This window comes from Carcharodon carcharias, chromosome 33 (genome assembly GCF_017639515.1).
Source record: "Carcharodon carcharias isolate sCarCar2 chromosome 33, sCarCar2.pri, whole genome shotgun sequence".
Lineage (NCBI taxonomy): Eukaryota > Metazoa > Chordata > Chondrichthyes > Lamniformes > Lamnidae > Carcharodon > Carcharodon carcharias.
Window position 1 is genome coordinate 10,270,253 of NC_054499.1, and position 16,413 is coordinate 10,286,665.

Genomic DNA, 16,413 nt, shown 5'->3' on the forward strand with positions numbered 1-16,413 from the left:
CAACTAAACTTGCACCACATTCCTGCTCTCATAACCTATTAACGTTTTAAACGACACTCTTAAAATGCAATCTGAAAAATCACATGTGGCTACCGCCTCAACACGTCCAAAGCACAAAGTAAATCCTTCAACTTTCCACTCTCCCTCACCAGCAATTCCTTTCATCCTGCAAAAGAAGGTTATCCAGAAATGAAACTGATTTAAATGATCATCTATTGTCCAGACTGGATTAACATGAGTAATAACTCAATAAAATTACCTTCATGTCATGAGGAACTGCTATAAAAGTTTGGATAAAACTCCAGCACAGTTCTTTAGCGATCCCTGGCGGTCGAGTGATTGGGGTTTTACCCACAGGCTAAAAGACAATTGTTTCAATGATAGGGACTGAAACTCTAACTGTGTCCTGGGGAATGAAAGCCGTTCTCACTGAGGGAGAGGGGTTATAGTGATAGGATTTATTCTGTGGTTTTCATGTCCCTCACAGCTGGCTTTACACCTGATAGTTTAAGAGACGTTGTTAACATGTTGTCTTGCTGGTGAGAGTGGGAATGTGGTACAAGTTCAGTGAAATAGAAGAGGAATTCAGAGCTGGGGTTTGCCTGTGAAACAAAGAGAAATATTCATAGAAGAAAGGAGCAGTAAACTAGAACAGTCTCAATTACAGGAGTGTCTATAGTGCAGAGATTATCATATTTGTCTCACACACAAAAGGTTCCCCAGTTCAATCCCGGGTGGAAACATTATTTGAAACTGTTATGTTTCTCCCTCAAATTACTCGGCCAATGTTTATGCCACAATTTTGCTGTCATGACAACCAACACTTCAATCCAGATTCCTGAAATATACGTGTAGAATGAGATAAGAGCGAGAGTTCCCCACACACAAGCCACAGAATAGCTTCTGAGAAGAGGGATGGATGGATGTGGTGCAGGTTTAGTTCAACCCGAGGAGAGACTCGGCACCTGGAGTGGGCCTGACAGGAATCGGGGGGCCACCGGGAAGGTGATGATTAAACTGAGGCCCAGGCTCGGGGCCTATCTCTTCCCCGAGGAGGCAGCAGCAACAGCCACAGGGACGGACCGGGGGGAACTCGAGTTTAAAAATAGGGGGCAAAATCCTGACAGTGACGTCACAGGAAAGCTGTGAGCTGTTTGGCCGGTGAGAATTGCAGCTGTGTTTTCCCGTCTCCAAAGTTAGGGAGTCAGTCTAAGCAGCTGGGAGACTAAAAACGTTAACGCTTTTAAGGAAAGCATCCAGTTAGCATTTATTCAGCACAGGCAGTTGCTGTAAGTGCTCTGAGGGGAAGCGGTGGCTGAGTGAGAGACCAGTTCACTGCCGTTAGCAAATTTATATCTCTCCTTCGCCGGTCATTCATCTGAACCATTGATAGATATAATCCTGGGGAAACAATCTCACTGCAGTAACTGATAAGGACAAATGCTCCCTTTGGGCCCAGCTAGCTCAGTTGGTCAAGCTTAAGACTCTTAATTTCAGGGTCGTGGGTTCGAGCCCCACGTTGGGTGAGTGTTCATTTTAAACACATATCCACCATTCGACAGATCCAGCCCCATCTCTGAATTTCCTTGACATTTAACTGGACTTGCACAATATTCCTTCTCTCACAAGCTTCTGGACTTTCAGAAGGCTTTCGACAAAGTCCCACATAAGAGATTGGAGTGTAAAATTAAAGCGCATGGGATTTGGGGTTAGTGTATTGAGATGGATAGAAAACTGGTTGGCAGACAGGAAACAAAGAGTAGGAATAAACGGGTCTTTTTCCAAATGGCAGGCAGTGACTAGTGGGGTACCGAAGGGATCGGTGCTGGGACCCCAGTTATTCATGATATATATTAATGATTTAGATGAGGGAATTAAATGTAATATCTCCAAATTTGCAGATGACACAAAGCTGGGTAGGAGGCTGAGCTGTGAGGAGGATGCAGAGATGCTTCAGTGTGATTTGGACAAGCTGAGTGAGTGGGCAAATGCATGGCAGATGCAGTATAATGTGGATAAATGTGAGGAAATTCCCACTCACAATCAGCGGACATTTGGCTGGTCCACCCTGTTCCTCGACCCACCCGTGACAATTCCCGCGGCTGCTGGGACCGGAAAATCCCGGCCAAACCTACGACCGCTACTGCCTAGGGGGTAGCGGACGGGTGGGAACATCACCGCCTGGAAGTTCCCCTCTCCGAGCCACTCACCATCCTGACTTGGAAATATATCGGCCGTTCCTTCACTGGCGCTGGGTCAAAATCCTCGAACTCCCTCCTGTCCCTACACCATACAGACTGCAGCGGCTCAAGAAGGCAGCTCACCACCACCTTCTCAAGGGGCAACTATGGATGGGCAATAAACGCTGGGCCCAGCCAGCGATGCCCACATCTCGTAAATGAATTTTTAAAAAGCCGACAAGCCTGACCTGTTTTGGTTTTGTGCCTTTCACACTGGCTTCCTTGGCTGTGAGAATATGATAGGACGGGTTTGACAGGGACAGACTGAAGATCAAGAACAGCCAAAATAAGCTCGGGTGTCTAGTCAGCTGGAGCTACATTGTGTAGAAATGTAGGTCATTGCTTTTCGAGAGGTTTTGCCGTTTGAATCTTTCCCCTGTGTCGCTTGCAAGCAAGAGTTTCTGACTTTAACCACCTCCAGTCTTGTAGAGGCTTTTATCCCACAATGACTGTCCCCGTTTCATGTACCAAAAGCTTCACCAGATTCCTGGTGTATTAAGCAATGGAAATATCACTTCAGGCTGGTCAAACACAAAGTGTGTCATCACATCTGGGTGACAGCTCACCATATGCAAAGCAGCAAAAGCAATCATTTCACCGCCCTCTGGATGATGAGGCATTTTCTACTTTCACCCAAGAGCCGAGGGATTAGGAGCAGGAGTAGGCCATTCAGCCCATCAAGCCTGCCCTGCATTTCAATACCATCATGGCCGATCTTGGGCTTCAACTCCACTTTCCCGCCCAATCTCCATGTCCCTCAATTCAGAGAAACATAGAAACTAGGAGCAGGAGGAGGCCATTCAGCTCTTCGAGCTTGCTCCACCATTCATTATGATCATGGCTGATCATCCAACTCAATAGCCTGCTCCCGCTTTCTCCCCATACCCTTTGACCCCTTCCAAAGAGCTATATCTTACTCCTTCTTGAAAACATACAACGTTTTGGTCTCAACTACTTTCTGTGGTAGCGAATTCCACAGGTTCACCACTCTCTGGGTGAAGAAATTTCTCCTCATCTCATTCCTAAATGGTCTACCCCGTATCCTCAGACTGTGAGCCCTGGTTCTGGACTCCCCCCACCATCGGGAACATCCTTCCTGCACCTACCCTGTCTAGTCCTGTTAGAATTTTATAGGTTTCTATGAGATCCCCCCTCATTCCTCCGAACTCCAGTGAATATAATCCTAACCGACTCAATCTCTCCTCATATATCAATCCAGCCATCCCAGGAATCAGTCTGGTAAACCTTCGCTGCACTCTCTCTAAGATTTGTCTATCCCAGCCTTAAATAAATTCAACGATCGAGCATCCTCTGGGGTGGAGAATTCCAAATATTCACAACCCTTTGAGTGAAGAAATTTCTCCTCATCTCAGTCCTAAATGATCGGCCCCCTTACCCAGGGACTGTGCCCCCGTGTATTAGATTCCCCAGCCAGGGGGAATAAGCTCTCAGCCTCTCGACGCCCTTCAGAATCTTGTGTACTTCAGTGGGACAATTCCAGAACTTTGTTTAAGACTGTGACCCCCCCACCCCCCGCCCCACCCCCCCACAGTCCATGACCTCTCAACCTTGACCTTCCAACCAATTTTCATTCTATCCAGTTTATCCGTTCCTCTTAATATTTTGAAATCTTTGATTGAAGCGTTGGCGTAGTGGTATTGTCCCTGGGCTAGTATTCCAGAGACCCAGGGTAATGCACTTGAGGACCTGGGTTTGAATTCCAGCATGGCAGATGGCGAAATTTAAAGTCAATATATAAAAAAAAAATCTGGAATTAAAAGCCTAATGATGATTGACCACTGCCGATCACTGTGAAAACCCACCCTGGTTCACTAATGCCCTTTAGGGAAGGAAACCTGCCATCCTTACCCCAGTGTGGCCCTTGGTTCATCCCAGGCTTGCAACAATGTGACTATGGAATGCCCTCTGAAATGGGCAATAAACGCTGGCCTAGCCAGCAATGTCACATCCACACTCCATGAATGAAAACCTTTTTAATCCTGGGGAATACAGCCCTCGTTTGTGTTTGTACTTGGCCTACGCTGCATGGAGTTACAGCACGGCCAGAACTGTCAGTTTATTACTTATGGGGTGTGGACATATTGCCCCTAATTGGAGGGGATTTAATAGTCAACCACATTGCTGTGGGCCCTGGAGTCTCGTGTAGGCCAAATCAGGTAAGGGCAGCAGGTTTCAGGGCCTTAGCACAACCAGACAGGTTTTGACAACAATCATTGTCATTAGACTTCCAGATTTTTCTTGCATTCAAATTCCACCATCTGCCGTGGTGGGATTTGAAGCAGGCCCCCCCCGGGTTACAAGTCCCAGTGACAATATCGCTAAACGATTGCCACTCTGTTAAGCAAAGCACCGTAAAGGAGAACACTGTCCAGTGTGGGCTCTGCTGGGTGCACATGCAGTTACCCTGATCACCGAGGTTTCAGTGTCGCTGTTTCCCTGTCATTTGGGATCGACTCGTGAAAGGGTTAATGCTGATCCTTCTTTCTAACAGCTTGCTTCCTGTTTGCAAAACAGGGCATTGTGCAGCCGATAGACTGGTCTCAACTTGCACCTTGTTCCTTGTCGCGATATATATATATATATATGTAAGTAGAGGGACTGGTTACAGCAGAACTGCACTGAGGAGAGCAGGCTGTGTCTCCGAGGGGTGCTCAGCCCGTTACCAATCCAAGAGGTTCATGAGAATCAACGACTTGTAAAGGGTGAGGAGGGAACGAACAATCAAGTCCCTCACTGAGGCTGTAGGCCCTCCTCAAACGGATCTCGGTGACTGAGCTATACAAGGTGGGGTGTGGTTTACTGCTGATCCGATGAATAGTCTTTAACCCTGGAGCGTTAAAGCTCTTTCCATCTCTCTCTCTCCACCGATGCTGTCTGACCAGCCTTTTCTGTTGTTAAGTTTCACATTTCCGACAAACAGAAGCATTTTGTTTTTGGAATGTATTCCTCCTCAGGTGGCACTTCAGCTCCATGTTGTCTCCATCTCCGAGGTCTCTCTACACTCCTTTCTTTCTCGCCTCTTGTAGAAGTGTTGATTTTAATTGGTGGCGGTGTCTTCAACTGTACTAATCTCTCGAATTCCCTCTGTGGCGTTCCTTTACCCTTTCATGGGATGTGGGTGTTGCTGGCAAGGCCAGCGATTGTTACTCATCCCCAATTGCCCTTGCAAGGCCATTTTGCTCTGGGTCTGGAGTCACATGGAGACCATAAGACCATAAGACATAGGAGCAGAAATTAGGCCATTTGGCCCATCGAGTCTGCTCCGCCATTCAATCATGGCTGATAAGTTTCTCAACCCCATTCTCCCACCTTCTCCCCGTAACCTTTGATCCCCTTACCAATCAAGAACCTATCTATCTCGGTCTTAAATACACTGAATGACCTGGCCTCCACAGCCTTCTGTGGCAATGAATTCCATAGATTCACCACTCTCTGGCTAAAGAAGTTTCTCCTCATCTCTGTTCTAAAAGGTCTTCCCTTTACTCTGAGGCTGTGCCCTCGGGTCCTAGTCTCTCCTACTAATGGAGTCTGGCTAAATGGGGAGTTAGCGCGTTCGTAGCTTGTGGTTTTCTGCATCCTGTTTACGTCTTATCTTATATATGGGAAGTTGTCCAACAAGGATAAGTGGGCATGGCTGATGCACAGTTACAGAAAATGCCTCAGTCGAGATTCAGCAAGAGTCCGGAACATAGTTTCACTTTCCTCTTGATTTGTTCACACTGGAAAGAGGGTAGGTGGTCACGAGACACAATTTTCTCTTCCACATTGACGAATAGACGGGACAGGAGCAGGAGGTAGGCCGCTCGGCCCCTCGAACCTGCCCAGCCATTCATTAAGACCGTGGCTGACCTTCTTGTGTTTCGAGTTCCTCGTTCCCACCTAACCACCCCCCCCCCCCCAACCCCCGATAACCTTCGATTCCCTTGCCTAAGAAGAATCCAAACACCTCCCCCTTAAAAAAATATTCAGTGACCCCGTCCCCACCACCTTCGGAGGCTGAGAGTCCCAAAGTTGGTCAACTCTCTGAGAGAAAAAAACTTCTCCTCATCTCTGTCCCTCTGTTATGTTTTAATGTGGAGCCGCTTTGCTCGAGAACCAGTTGCTCTATTGGCAGGTCAGTCGATTACAATACACTTCAAGACGCAGAGGCCAATATGAAATGAAGCACATGCTGTTTATTTACACGTACAACAGAGCACTAACATGATGTGTACTTCTCCAACCAGACCCGACTCTAAATTATTCATTAACATTGTAGCCTGCGCTACACAGCCATTGGATAATATAGTCACCTGGTCAATCTGCTCACGTTCTCTTAAAGGTGTATTACACCTTAGATTACCACATCCCTCCCCCTTTTACTTGAAGGTGCATTTTACAATATATTAACTATTGACAAAAATGAACTACTTACAAACCCCAGTCTCTCAGGGGAGGCTTTTTCCAAACGTGTCGACTGTCAGAGTTCCACCACTTTGGCTTGTTCATCCCAGGTCTCCCTTTGTCCATTAGGCTGCCCTGCAGGAACCTGCAGGGTTACCTCTTCGACTCTGTCAGGGGTCAACAGATCCGACAGGTACGTCCAAAGCCAGAGGAGTTCCTGCCACCTGTGGTGTCGACTCCAACGGGAATGCTTGGCCCACGTTTTCTTGTGGACCTGCTCCCCTTTTCCTGAGGCTATCTCCGTGTCTCCTGTTTATCCGGCCTTCAGCTGATCCATGGTAGGACAGGGGGGCCCTGTCTCTGCTTGGACTTCACCCGATAGCCATTTGGGCCCTTCTCCAAAGCTCTTTGCAAAAACTGTCCCTCCTACGGTGAAGTTTCTTTCACGGATGTGTTAGTCGCGTTCTGGGCCTCCTGACTTAGGAGCAGGAGTAGGCCTCTCGGCCCTTCGAGTCTACTTCCCCATTCAATAAGACCATGGCTGATCTGAGAGTATCCTCGACCCCACAATCCTGCCCACCCCCTGATAAACTTTCACCACCCGACCCCCCGGCGCCACTACCCTTGCTTCTCAAGAATCTGTCTAGCTCTTCCTTAAAAATATCCCACCACCTTTTGAGGAAGAGAGTTGCAAAGGCTCACTACCCTCATCTGAAAAAAACTCCCCTCATCTGCCTTAAATGGGCTGCCTGTTATTTTATAAGCCATGACTCCCAGCTCGAGATGACTTTGAACACCTCGATTTAATCTCCCCTTAACCTTCCCTTTTTAAAAATTCATTCATGGGATGTGGGCGTCGCTGGCTGGGCCCAGCATTTATTGCCCATCCCTAGTTCCCCTTGAGAAGGTGGCGGTGAGCTACCTTCTTGAACCGCTGCAGTCCATGTGGTGTAGGTACACCCACAGTGCTGTTAGGGAGGGAGTTCCAGGATTTTGACCCAGTGACAGTGAAGGAACGGCCGATATATTTCCAAGTCAGGATGGTGAGTGGCTCGGAGGGGAACTTGCAGGTGGTGGTGTTCCCCATGTGTCTGCTGCCCTTGTCCTTCTAGATGGTAAAGGTTGTGGGTTTGGGCGGTGCTGTCTAAGTGGGGGGGGCTTGGTGAGTTGCTGCAGTGCATCTTGTAGATGGTACACACGCTGCTGCTACTGTGTATCGGTGGTGGAGGGAATGAATGTTTGTGGATGGGGTGCCAATCAAGCGGGGCTGCTTTATCCTGGATGGTGTTGAGCTTCTTGAGTGTTGTGGGAGCTGGACTCATCCAGGCCAAGCGGAACAATCCCGGCTTCTCCAGCGTCTCCACAGAGCTGAAGCCCCTCATCCCCAGTATCAAATCTCCTCGTGTGTGTCAGTTCCACGCTGTGTGTTGATGATTCATTGGTTTCTGCTCCTTGATGCCCAGGATCATGGCGACGCCGGGGTCCACGCCCGAGACGGAGGGCGAGACGCCGGAAGCTGGGACCGCCCGGTACCACCAGCAGCTGGACCCTGCCCAGCTGCAGGCCATTATGCCTTCCCTCAACATCGACATGGCCAGGTTCGTGGAGGAGATTGACAGGGGGAACCGGGACATCTGCCGGCAGCTGGGGAAGGGCTTCAAGCACCGGATGAGGAGCGAGCTGAGGCGGCTGAAGACCTTCGAGGACTTCGACCCCTTTGTGAGCTGGAGCCCCGAGGAGATGGCGAGTCAGGGCCTCTACTACACGGGGCTGAAGTGGTGCGTGCAGTGCTTTTGCTGCGGGGGGGTTTTCTGCAGCACCAGCGTCTCCAGATCGCCCGGCTCGGAACACCGCCGGTTCGAGCCCGAGTGCGGCTTCGTCAAGCGGCTGGACGTCGGCGACATCCCCAAGTACGCCCTGCGGGTCCGGCCGCCCGAGGACATCCCGCTCGGCCAGCGGGAGTGGCTGAGGGAAGCGGGCGCCAGGCTGGAGACCTTTGAAGGCTGGCCCTTCTACGTCAATGTGGAACCGGGCCTGTTGGTGGCCGCAGGCTTCTTCTACACGGGTAAGGTTCAGAGAGGGGACAAAGCTCGTCGGTAAAGTTGAGTCAGAACGTGTGGGGATGGATAGGCCAAGCAGCCTCCCCCTCCTCCCACCCCCACAAACCCACTCAGCCCGGGGTTTGAGCATCGCTGGCAAGATCGACATTTTTTGCCCACCCCTAATTGGCGTTTGAGAAGATGGCACTGAGGTGCCATCTTGAATCAATTTTGGGGGTGGGCCCACTGGTAAAGGGGCCTTGGTTGTACCCCGGGAGTCTCAATTGGACTTTCCAATTCCTAAATGTAGAAAATCATGTTCGGGTACAGCCAGCGAAACAGGCCATTCGGCCCATCGTATCCATGCAGGTTCCCCTCGCCCTTCCTGCCCCATCCCACCCCCTCATCACTACCCCCCACCACCCCCCCCCTCCTATTCTTTCCTCCCCCCCACGCATTGATGTAGCTTCCCCTTCAATGTATCCATACCATTCACCCCGGCAACCCCCACATTCCCCCCTCCCCACCCCTCTCCAGGAAAGAACAGGTGAGGGCAGCGGCAGGTTTAATCCCCTAAGGGACAGTGGCGAGTCACACAGAATCACACAGAGTGCAGAAGAGGCCCTTCGGCCCATCGAGTCTGCACCGACACGTGAGAGACACCTGACCCACCTACCTAACCCCATTTGCCAGCACTTGGGCCCCATAGCCTTGAATGTTATGATGTGCCCAGTGCTCATCCAGGTATTTTCTAAAGGAGTCCGGCGAGCTTTTACTGCAATCCAGATTGTCGCCATTACTGACGTGAGCGTTTTAATTCCAAATTTGTTTTAGCCAAGTTTAAATGATTATGCCAGGATTTGAACCCAAATCTTTTGGATTATTAGTCCACTTACATAACTGCTATACTCCTTGTGGGGGGAGGTGTTGGACACCTTTCAACCTCCTATTCCCAAATCTCCCAACAATGGGGACATTCCTGAGCCAAAGTCCGACGGAGACTCATTGATAGGGATTGAATGCGATGGTGAGTCAACAACTCCATTACCGTTGTAGTGTGTATCTCTCACGATAGTAGGAGTGTACCGGTTGAACCTTAGCCTGTTCACATCCTGGTTTTTCTCTATCCCTGTGCTCCCATGAAGGGTAGCTGCTCCAGCAGCGAATTCCTCTCTGCCATTCCAACATATCCCAAACTCTCCTTGTTCCCAGTTCCTAAATGTACAAAATGATATGCAGCGCAGCATCGAAATAGGCTATTCAGCCCAACTAATCCATGCTGGCTCCCCTCACCCACCCTACCTCACCTCACCCCCTCATCACCCCCTTCTATCCCTTTCTCCCTCATGTGTTTATCCAGCTTCCCCTTAAATGCACCTATACCAATCACCCCAGCCACTCCCCCATCCTCCCCCACTCTTTGGAGTTTCTCCTGATTTCCCGATTGGATTTCTTGGTGACCACCTTACATCAAAGGCCTCCAGCTCTGCCCTTCCCCCACATCCCCTCCGTATCCACTCGATCGAAACCTTTCCTCATTTTAACGATGTCTATTAGGTCAACCCTCAGTCTTATTTCTTACAAGAGAAAAGAGAGCCAGTCTGTTCATCGTTAATGGACAGGTATGACCTCTTAGTTCTTGCAATATCCTTGTAAATCTGTTTCTGTACTCTACAGTGTTTCTATAATATGGTGAGCAAGGCGCTTGAGATATGCAAACAGTATCCCCAGTTTGAATAAGATACTCCTGACAATGGCGGCTATTATCTGATTGTGGTTGGCCCAACGCAGTTGAGATTAAGCTCCACCAAACCATCACATTGGGAGATTTCCTCTTGAAATGGTCGTTTTTTAGAGGTCACTGCGTTGCGTTCCACCAGGCCCCTCATTTCAGGGGACAACCCAGTGTCGAAGAGAGGGGACCATCGCCAACCAGGTTTAGCGAGACTGAGCGGAACTGTGTAACTGTGATTTCACATCGAGCCATGATCGTCCCCCACTCATCCAACAGGGGTCAAGGATCAAGTCCAGTGCTTTTCCTGTAATGGGAGCTTAATGAACTGGGAAGAAGATGACGATCCATGGAAGGAGCATTCCAAATGGTTTCCAGAGTAAGTTGAGTTTTTCCTCTTGGTGTGTCCGTGTTACCCAGGGTGGTGGGGCAAGTTCCAGAATGGTCCATTTCTCTGGGACAATGTATCAGCCAATGAACAGCGGACCCTGGTCAGTCTACAGAGAGATAATGGGTACATCCTGCAGGAACTCTCTGCCCTGGACTCATATCAACCCAGAAACAGGAGAGTCGGGAGCATGGTTCAGTAAATCAAGGGACGAGAGTGCTATGTGTTCCCTGAACACAGGAGTGTGAGTGTGTGTGTTCCCTGAACACAGGACTGTGAGTGTGTGTGTTCCCTGACTCGGGAGTGTGAGTGTGTGTGTTCCCTGAACACAGGAGTGTGAGTGTGTGTGTTCCCTGACTCGGGAGTGTGAGTGTGTGTGTTCCCTGAATCGGGGGTGTGAGTGTGTGTGTTCCCTGAACACAGGAGTGTGAGTGTGTGTGTTCCCTGACTCGGGATTGTGAGTGTGTGTGTTCCCTGAATCGGGGGTGTGAGTGTGTGTGTTCCCTGAACACAGGAGTGTGAGTGTGTGTGTTCCCTGAACACAGGAGTGTGAGTGTGTGTGTTCCCTGAATCGGAAGAGTGTGTGTGTGTGTTCCCTGAATCAGGAGTGTGAGTGTGTGTGTTCCCTGAATCAGGAGTGTGAGTGTGTGTGTTCCCTGAATTGGGAGTGTGAGTGTGTGTGTTCCCTGACGCGGGAGTGTGAGTGTGTGTTCCCTGAATCGGGGGTGTGAGTGTGTGTGTTCCCTGAACACAGGAGTGTGAGTGTGTGTGTTCACTGAATCGGGAGTGTAAATGTGTGTGTTCCCTGAATTGAGAGTGTAATTGTGTGTGTTCCCTGAACAGGGGAGTATGAGTGTGTGTGTTCCCTGAATCAGGAGTCTGAGTGTGTGTGTTCCCTGAATCGGGGGTGTGAGTGTGTGTGTTCCCTGAATCGGGAGTGTGAGTGTGTGTGTTCCCTGAAGACGGGAGTGTGAGTGTGTGTGTTCCCTGAACTCGGGAGTGTGAATGTGTGTGTTCCCTGAATCGGGAGTGTGAGTGCGTGTGTTCCCTGAATCGGGAGTGTGAGTGTGTGTGTTCCTTGAACACGGGGGTGTGAGTGTGTGTGTTCCCTGAACACGGGGGTGTGAGTGTGTGTATTCCCTGAATCGGGAGTGTGAATGTGTGTGTTCCCTGAATCAGGGGTGTGAGTGTGTGTCCCCTGAATCGGGGGGTGTGAGTGTGTGTGTTCCCTGAATCGGGAGTGTGAGTGTGTGTGTTCCCTGAACACAGGAGTGTGAGTGTGTGTGTTCCCTGAATCGGGAGTGTGAGTGTGTGTGTTCCCTGAATCGGGAGTGTGAATGTGTGTGTTCACTGAACTCGGGGGTGTGAGTGTGTGTGTTCCCTGAATCGGGAGTGTGAGTGTGTGTTCCCTGAATCGGGAGTGTGAGTGTGTGTGTTCCCTGAACACAGGAGTGTGAGTGTGTGTGTTCACCTGTATAAAACACTGGTTCGGCTTCAACTGGAAGTGTGGATGCCGCACTTTAGGAAGGTGGTGAAGTGTGTGTTCCCTGAATCGGGAGTGTAAGTGTGTGTGTTCCCTGAATTGGGAGTGTGAGTGTGTATGTTCACTGAACTCGGGAGTGTGAGTGTGTGTTCCCTGAATCAGGGGTGTGAGTGTGTGTGTTCCCTGAATCGGGAGTGTGACTGTGTATGTTCCCTGAACACGAGGGTGTGAGTGTGTGTGTTCCCTGAATCGGGATTGTGAGTGTGTGTGTTCACTGAACTCGGGAGTGTGAGTGTGTGTGTTCCCTGAACCGGAGGTGTGAGTGTGTGTGTTCCCTGAATCAGGGGTGTGAGTGTGTGTGTTCCCTGAATCGGGATTGTGAGTGTGTGTGTTCACTGAATCGGGAGTGTGAGTGTGAGTGTGTGTGTTCCCTGAATCGGGAGTGTGAGTGTGTGTGTTCCCTGAATCGGGAGTGTGAGTGTGTGTGTTCCCTGAATCGGGGGTGTGAGTGTATGTATTCCCTGAATCGGGAGTGTGAGTGTGTGTGTTCCCTGAATCGGGGGTGTGAGTGTGTGTGTTCCCTGAACACAGGAGTGTGAGTGTGTGTGTTCCCTGAACACAGGAGTGTGAGTGTGTGTGTTCCCTGAACACAGGAGTGTGAGTGTGTGTGTTCACCTGTATAAAACACTGGTTCGGCTTCAACTGGAAGTGTGGATGCCGCACTTTAGGAAGGTGGTGAAGACATTAGAGAGAGGGTGCAGAAAAAGTTCATGAGAGTGTTTCCATGGATGAGGAACTTCAGTTATTTAGAAAGTTTGTAGAAGTTGGGACTGCTTTCCTTGGAGAAGAGAAGGTCAAGTGGTGATTTGTTGGCGTTGTTCAAAATCATGAGGGGGTCTGTGCAGAGTAGATAGGGAGAAATGTTCCTGTTGGTGGAAGGATTGGGAATGAGAGAGCATAGATTTAAGATGGTTGGCAAAGTAGCGATGGAGATATGAGTAGAAACTTTTTCACGCAGCGAGTGGTTAGGGTCTGGAACGCGCTGCCTGAGAGCGTGGTGGAGGCAGGTTCAATCGAGGCTCTTGAGAGGGGGTTAGGCCGTTATTTGAGAAAGGAAGGGCTGCAGGGAGTAGCTGAGGGGGAGGCACTAGGTCAATTGCTCCCACTGAGAACCGGTGCAGACACAATGGGCCAAATGGCCTCCTTCTGTGCTGTAACAATTCTACCATTCTGTGAAAAGTAACCACAAATCTTTTTTGGAGGATTTAAATCGATCGCCTCCAAGCTTTGCTCGTAGCAAGTCAGGAAAGAGAACGTGCCCACCTTGTCCAGACACAGCTCAGTGGGAATCCCTCTCACCTTGGGGCATGAAAGTTGAGGGTTTAAGTCCCACTCCAGCCTCCTGAGTGTTCGCACGTGGACTGATAGCCCAGTAACACTTCTCTGTTACCTTTACAAGGTGTGCCTACCTTCAGAGTGTGAAATCACCAGCGGAGATAAACCAGTACGGCTGCAGCTACGTTGGGTTCCATGGAGTTACGGTAAGAGCTTTGTCAAAGGAGAAGAGGCCATTCTGCCCCTTGAAACCTGTAGCTGGATCGTTTGCAATGGTGATCAGCTCCACCGCTGAAAGACGAGACCTCTACCATCTAGCAGGACGAGGGCGACGGACACATGGGGAACACCGCCACCTGGAAGTTCCCCTCCAAACCACTTACCATCCTGACTCGGACATATATCAACGCCGAGCCATAACCCTGGAACTTCCTGCCGGTCAACATTATGGGAGTGCTTTCTGCGCATAGGACAGCAGGAACAGGAGGAGGCCCATTCAGCCCCTTGAGCCCGTTCTGTCATTCGGTGAAGTCATGGCTGACCTGCGGCCTAACTCCACTTCCCCGCCTTTTCCCCATAACCCTTAACTCCACAGGACAATAGGAGTCTCCCAAAACTCCAGATTAAAAAATTAACAATTGACCCAGCGTCAACTGCTGTTTGCAGAAGAGAATTACAAACTCCCCCTGCTCCACAGTGCGTGGAAGTGTTTCCTAATTTCGCTCCTGATGGACCCGACCCGAATTTTCAGATTATGGCCCCTGGTCCTAGTCACCCCAAAGCAGCGGAAATAGTTTCTCTCTCTCCACCCTACCTGTTCCCCTCAATATCTTGAAAACTTCGATCAACTTGCCCCTAAACCCCAGTTTGTGCAATTACCCCTCGTTATTTCACCGACAGGGACCGAGGCAACACCACTGTCCCAAGGGGCAATTAGGGATGGGCAATAAATGCTGGGCCTGGCCAGCGATGCCCACATCCCCAGAGTGAATGGGGGAAGATGGTGATGTAGCGGCAACATCACTAATAATCCAGAGGCCCAGGCAGATGTCCTGAAGACGTGGGGTTTAAATCCCACCCCCCACCCCACAGCAGCTGAAATTCAGTGAATAAATCTGGAATTGAAACCTAGTCTCAGTGATGGTGATTGTCAATTGCTGTTAAAAAAAAAACCCATCTGGTTCACTAATTCCCACTAAGGAGGGAAATCTGCCATCCTTACCCAGTCTGGCCTACATGTGACTCCAGACTCACAGCCCATGTGGTTGACTCTTAACTGCCCCTCTGAAATGGTGTGGCAAGCCCGCTCAGTTCAAGGGGCAATTAGGCATGGGCAACAAGAGCTGGCCTTGCCACATCCAGCAAAGGAAAAAGTCACCACCCCTCTTTTCCTTTGCAACCGCATTTTAATCTTATTCATGCCTATCCCGCACAAAACTTAATATTGAATCTTGTTTCAACCAGTGTGGGAGGGGGTGCACTGTTTCTCTAGCCCCCACTATTCGATCTGCTGCACCTTTAGTTCAAGCATTTAATTCACGCATCAAAATGGCCTATTATTTACCTACACTATTGTTAGACGCAGAAGAAAGTAGACTTTAACCAGGTTTCTTTTAATAAACTCAGAATGATTAATTTATTGTAAAACAAAACTTCCTTTTTTAAACAAGCTGCAAGAACCAGTTGCCACACAATTTGTAAGCTGGAAGTGTAACTATTTATCCCTTTTAACATTCCCCAACACATGCACACACACACAAAAAAGGGACAAACAAATAAGGTCTCTGCAGAGGTGGGCGTTTGGAGAAAAATCTTTAAAAACAGAATGAAGCTCACATGATCTTTGATGCTGTCAATCTGGTGCTCCCTTGTGCAAAGACGGGGCCACCGGTCCCAGTAGATGTCTGGAGGTTCTCATCCACGGAACTTCAGTGTGGGGGAAAGCAGAGCTTGATCAATCCTTCTCGTCTCAGTCTCTCGGGGGAAGCTCCCCTGAGAGGTGGATTCCTAGCCGGATGCTGATAACCACACTGGATTTCAAGCAAGGCAAAGGAAAACGGGAGATGGATAGCTTTTCCCTTTCTCAGTCCATTCCAAATTGAGTTGAAAAGAAAACGAGGTCAAAATATAAACCTGCTCGTCACCAAGTGATCTCCAAAAAAAAAATCACTGGGACCTTTGCCTTTAAAACAGATTTCCCCTCCCCCCCACACCCCAGCCATTAAAGTAATTATAGTTCAAAGAAGCAAGCAGCTCTCCTCCTTGAGTGCTACGCCGGTCAGGCGATTTTGTGGAATAAAGCGTGTGTTTGTTTGCATTCCAAGGTGAATGTGTGACCTTTTTAAAAAAGAAAAGATCCCAAGTGTTCAAGTAATGTCCAGGTCCTTCCAAAATTTTAAAAAGGAGTAGTCGTTCTTGTAGACACGGGTCAATCTTCTGCACACACCTTTTCAGAGCCGAGAGTGGTTATGCAGATTGAGCTCCACCGGGAATATTTTTTTCACCTGAGGCAAATTTGTTGGGGTGCCTGATGCTCGGATTTATTGCAAGTTATTGAGGGGCACCGACAGGGCGGATAGAGTTACAGTCACTCAGGGGGTCCAAGTTGCTGTGCAATGTACACCTTTTACATGCAGGTTGTGGTCTGGAGCTATGGACGGTGATGGTAAAGGCTCCGACGTGCTTTCCATCGCACGGCTGACCAGGACAATCTCCGGCTCTCACCGCCTGCCATTGGCGTGTGTCGGGAAGATGTTCAGGTTGACACTCAACCTCTTTGGTTGCACTATGAG

General features: G+C 49.5%; 1 protein-coding gene and 1 non-coding gene across 2 annotated transcripts in view; both read left to right on the forward strand.

Annotated features, from left to right (window-relative positions):
• Positions 1-1,453: 1,453 nt before the first annotated feature.
• trnak-cuu lies at positions 1,454-1,526 on the forward strand. The gene has a single exon. It is a non-coding gene; the product is annotated as a tRNA-Lys (tRNA).
• A 3,273-nt stretch (positions 1,527-4,799) lies between these two features.
• The window catches only part of LOC121272388 (baculoviral IAP repeat-containing protein 1-like), a 57,066-nt gene continuing 45,452 nt past the window's right edge, over positions 4,800-16,413 (forward strand). Inside the window, exons 1-4 of the mRNA XM_041179055.1 lie at positions 4,800-5,045; positions 8,108-8,709; positions 10,695-10,794; positions 13,746-13,827. Of these exons, the coding sequence (XP_041034989.1) occupies positions 8,112-8,709; positions 10,695-10,794; positions 13,746-13,827 (780 nt within the window). The 5' untranslated portion in view covers positions 4,800-5,045; positions 8,108-8,111. The remainder of the gene's footprint in view (positions 5,046-8,107; positions 8,710-10,694; positions 10,795-13,745; positions 13,828-16,413) is intronic.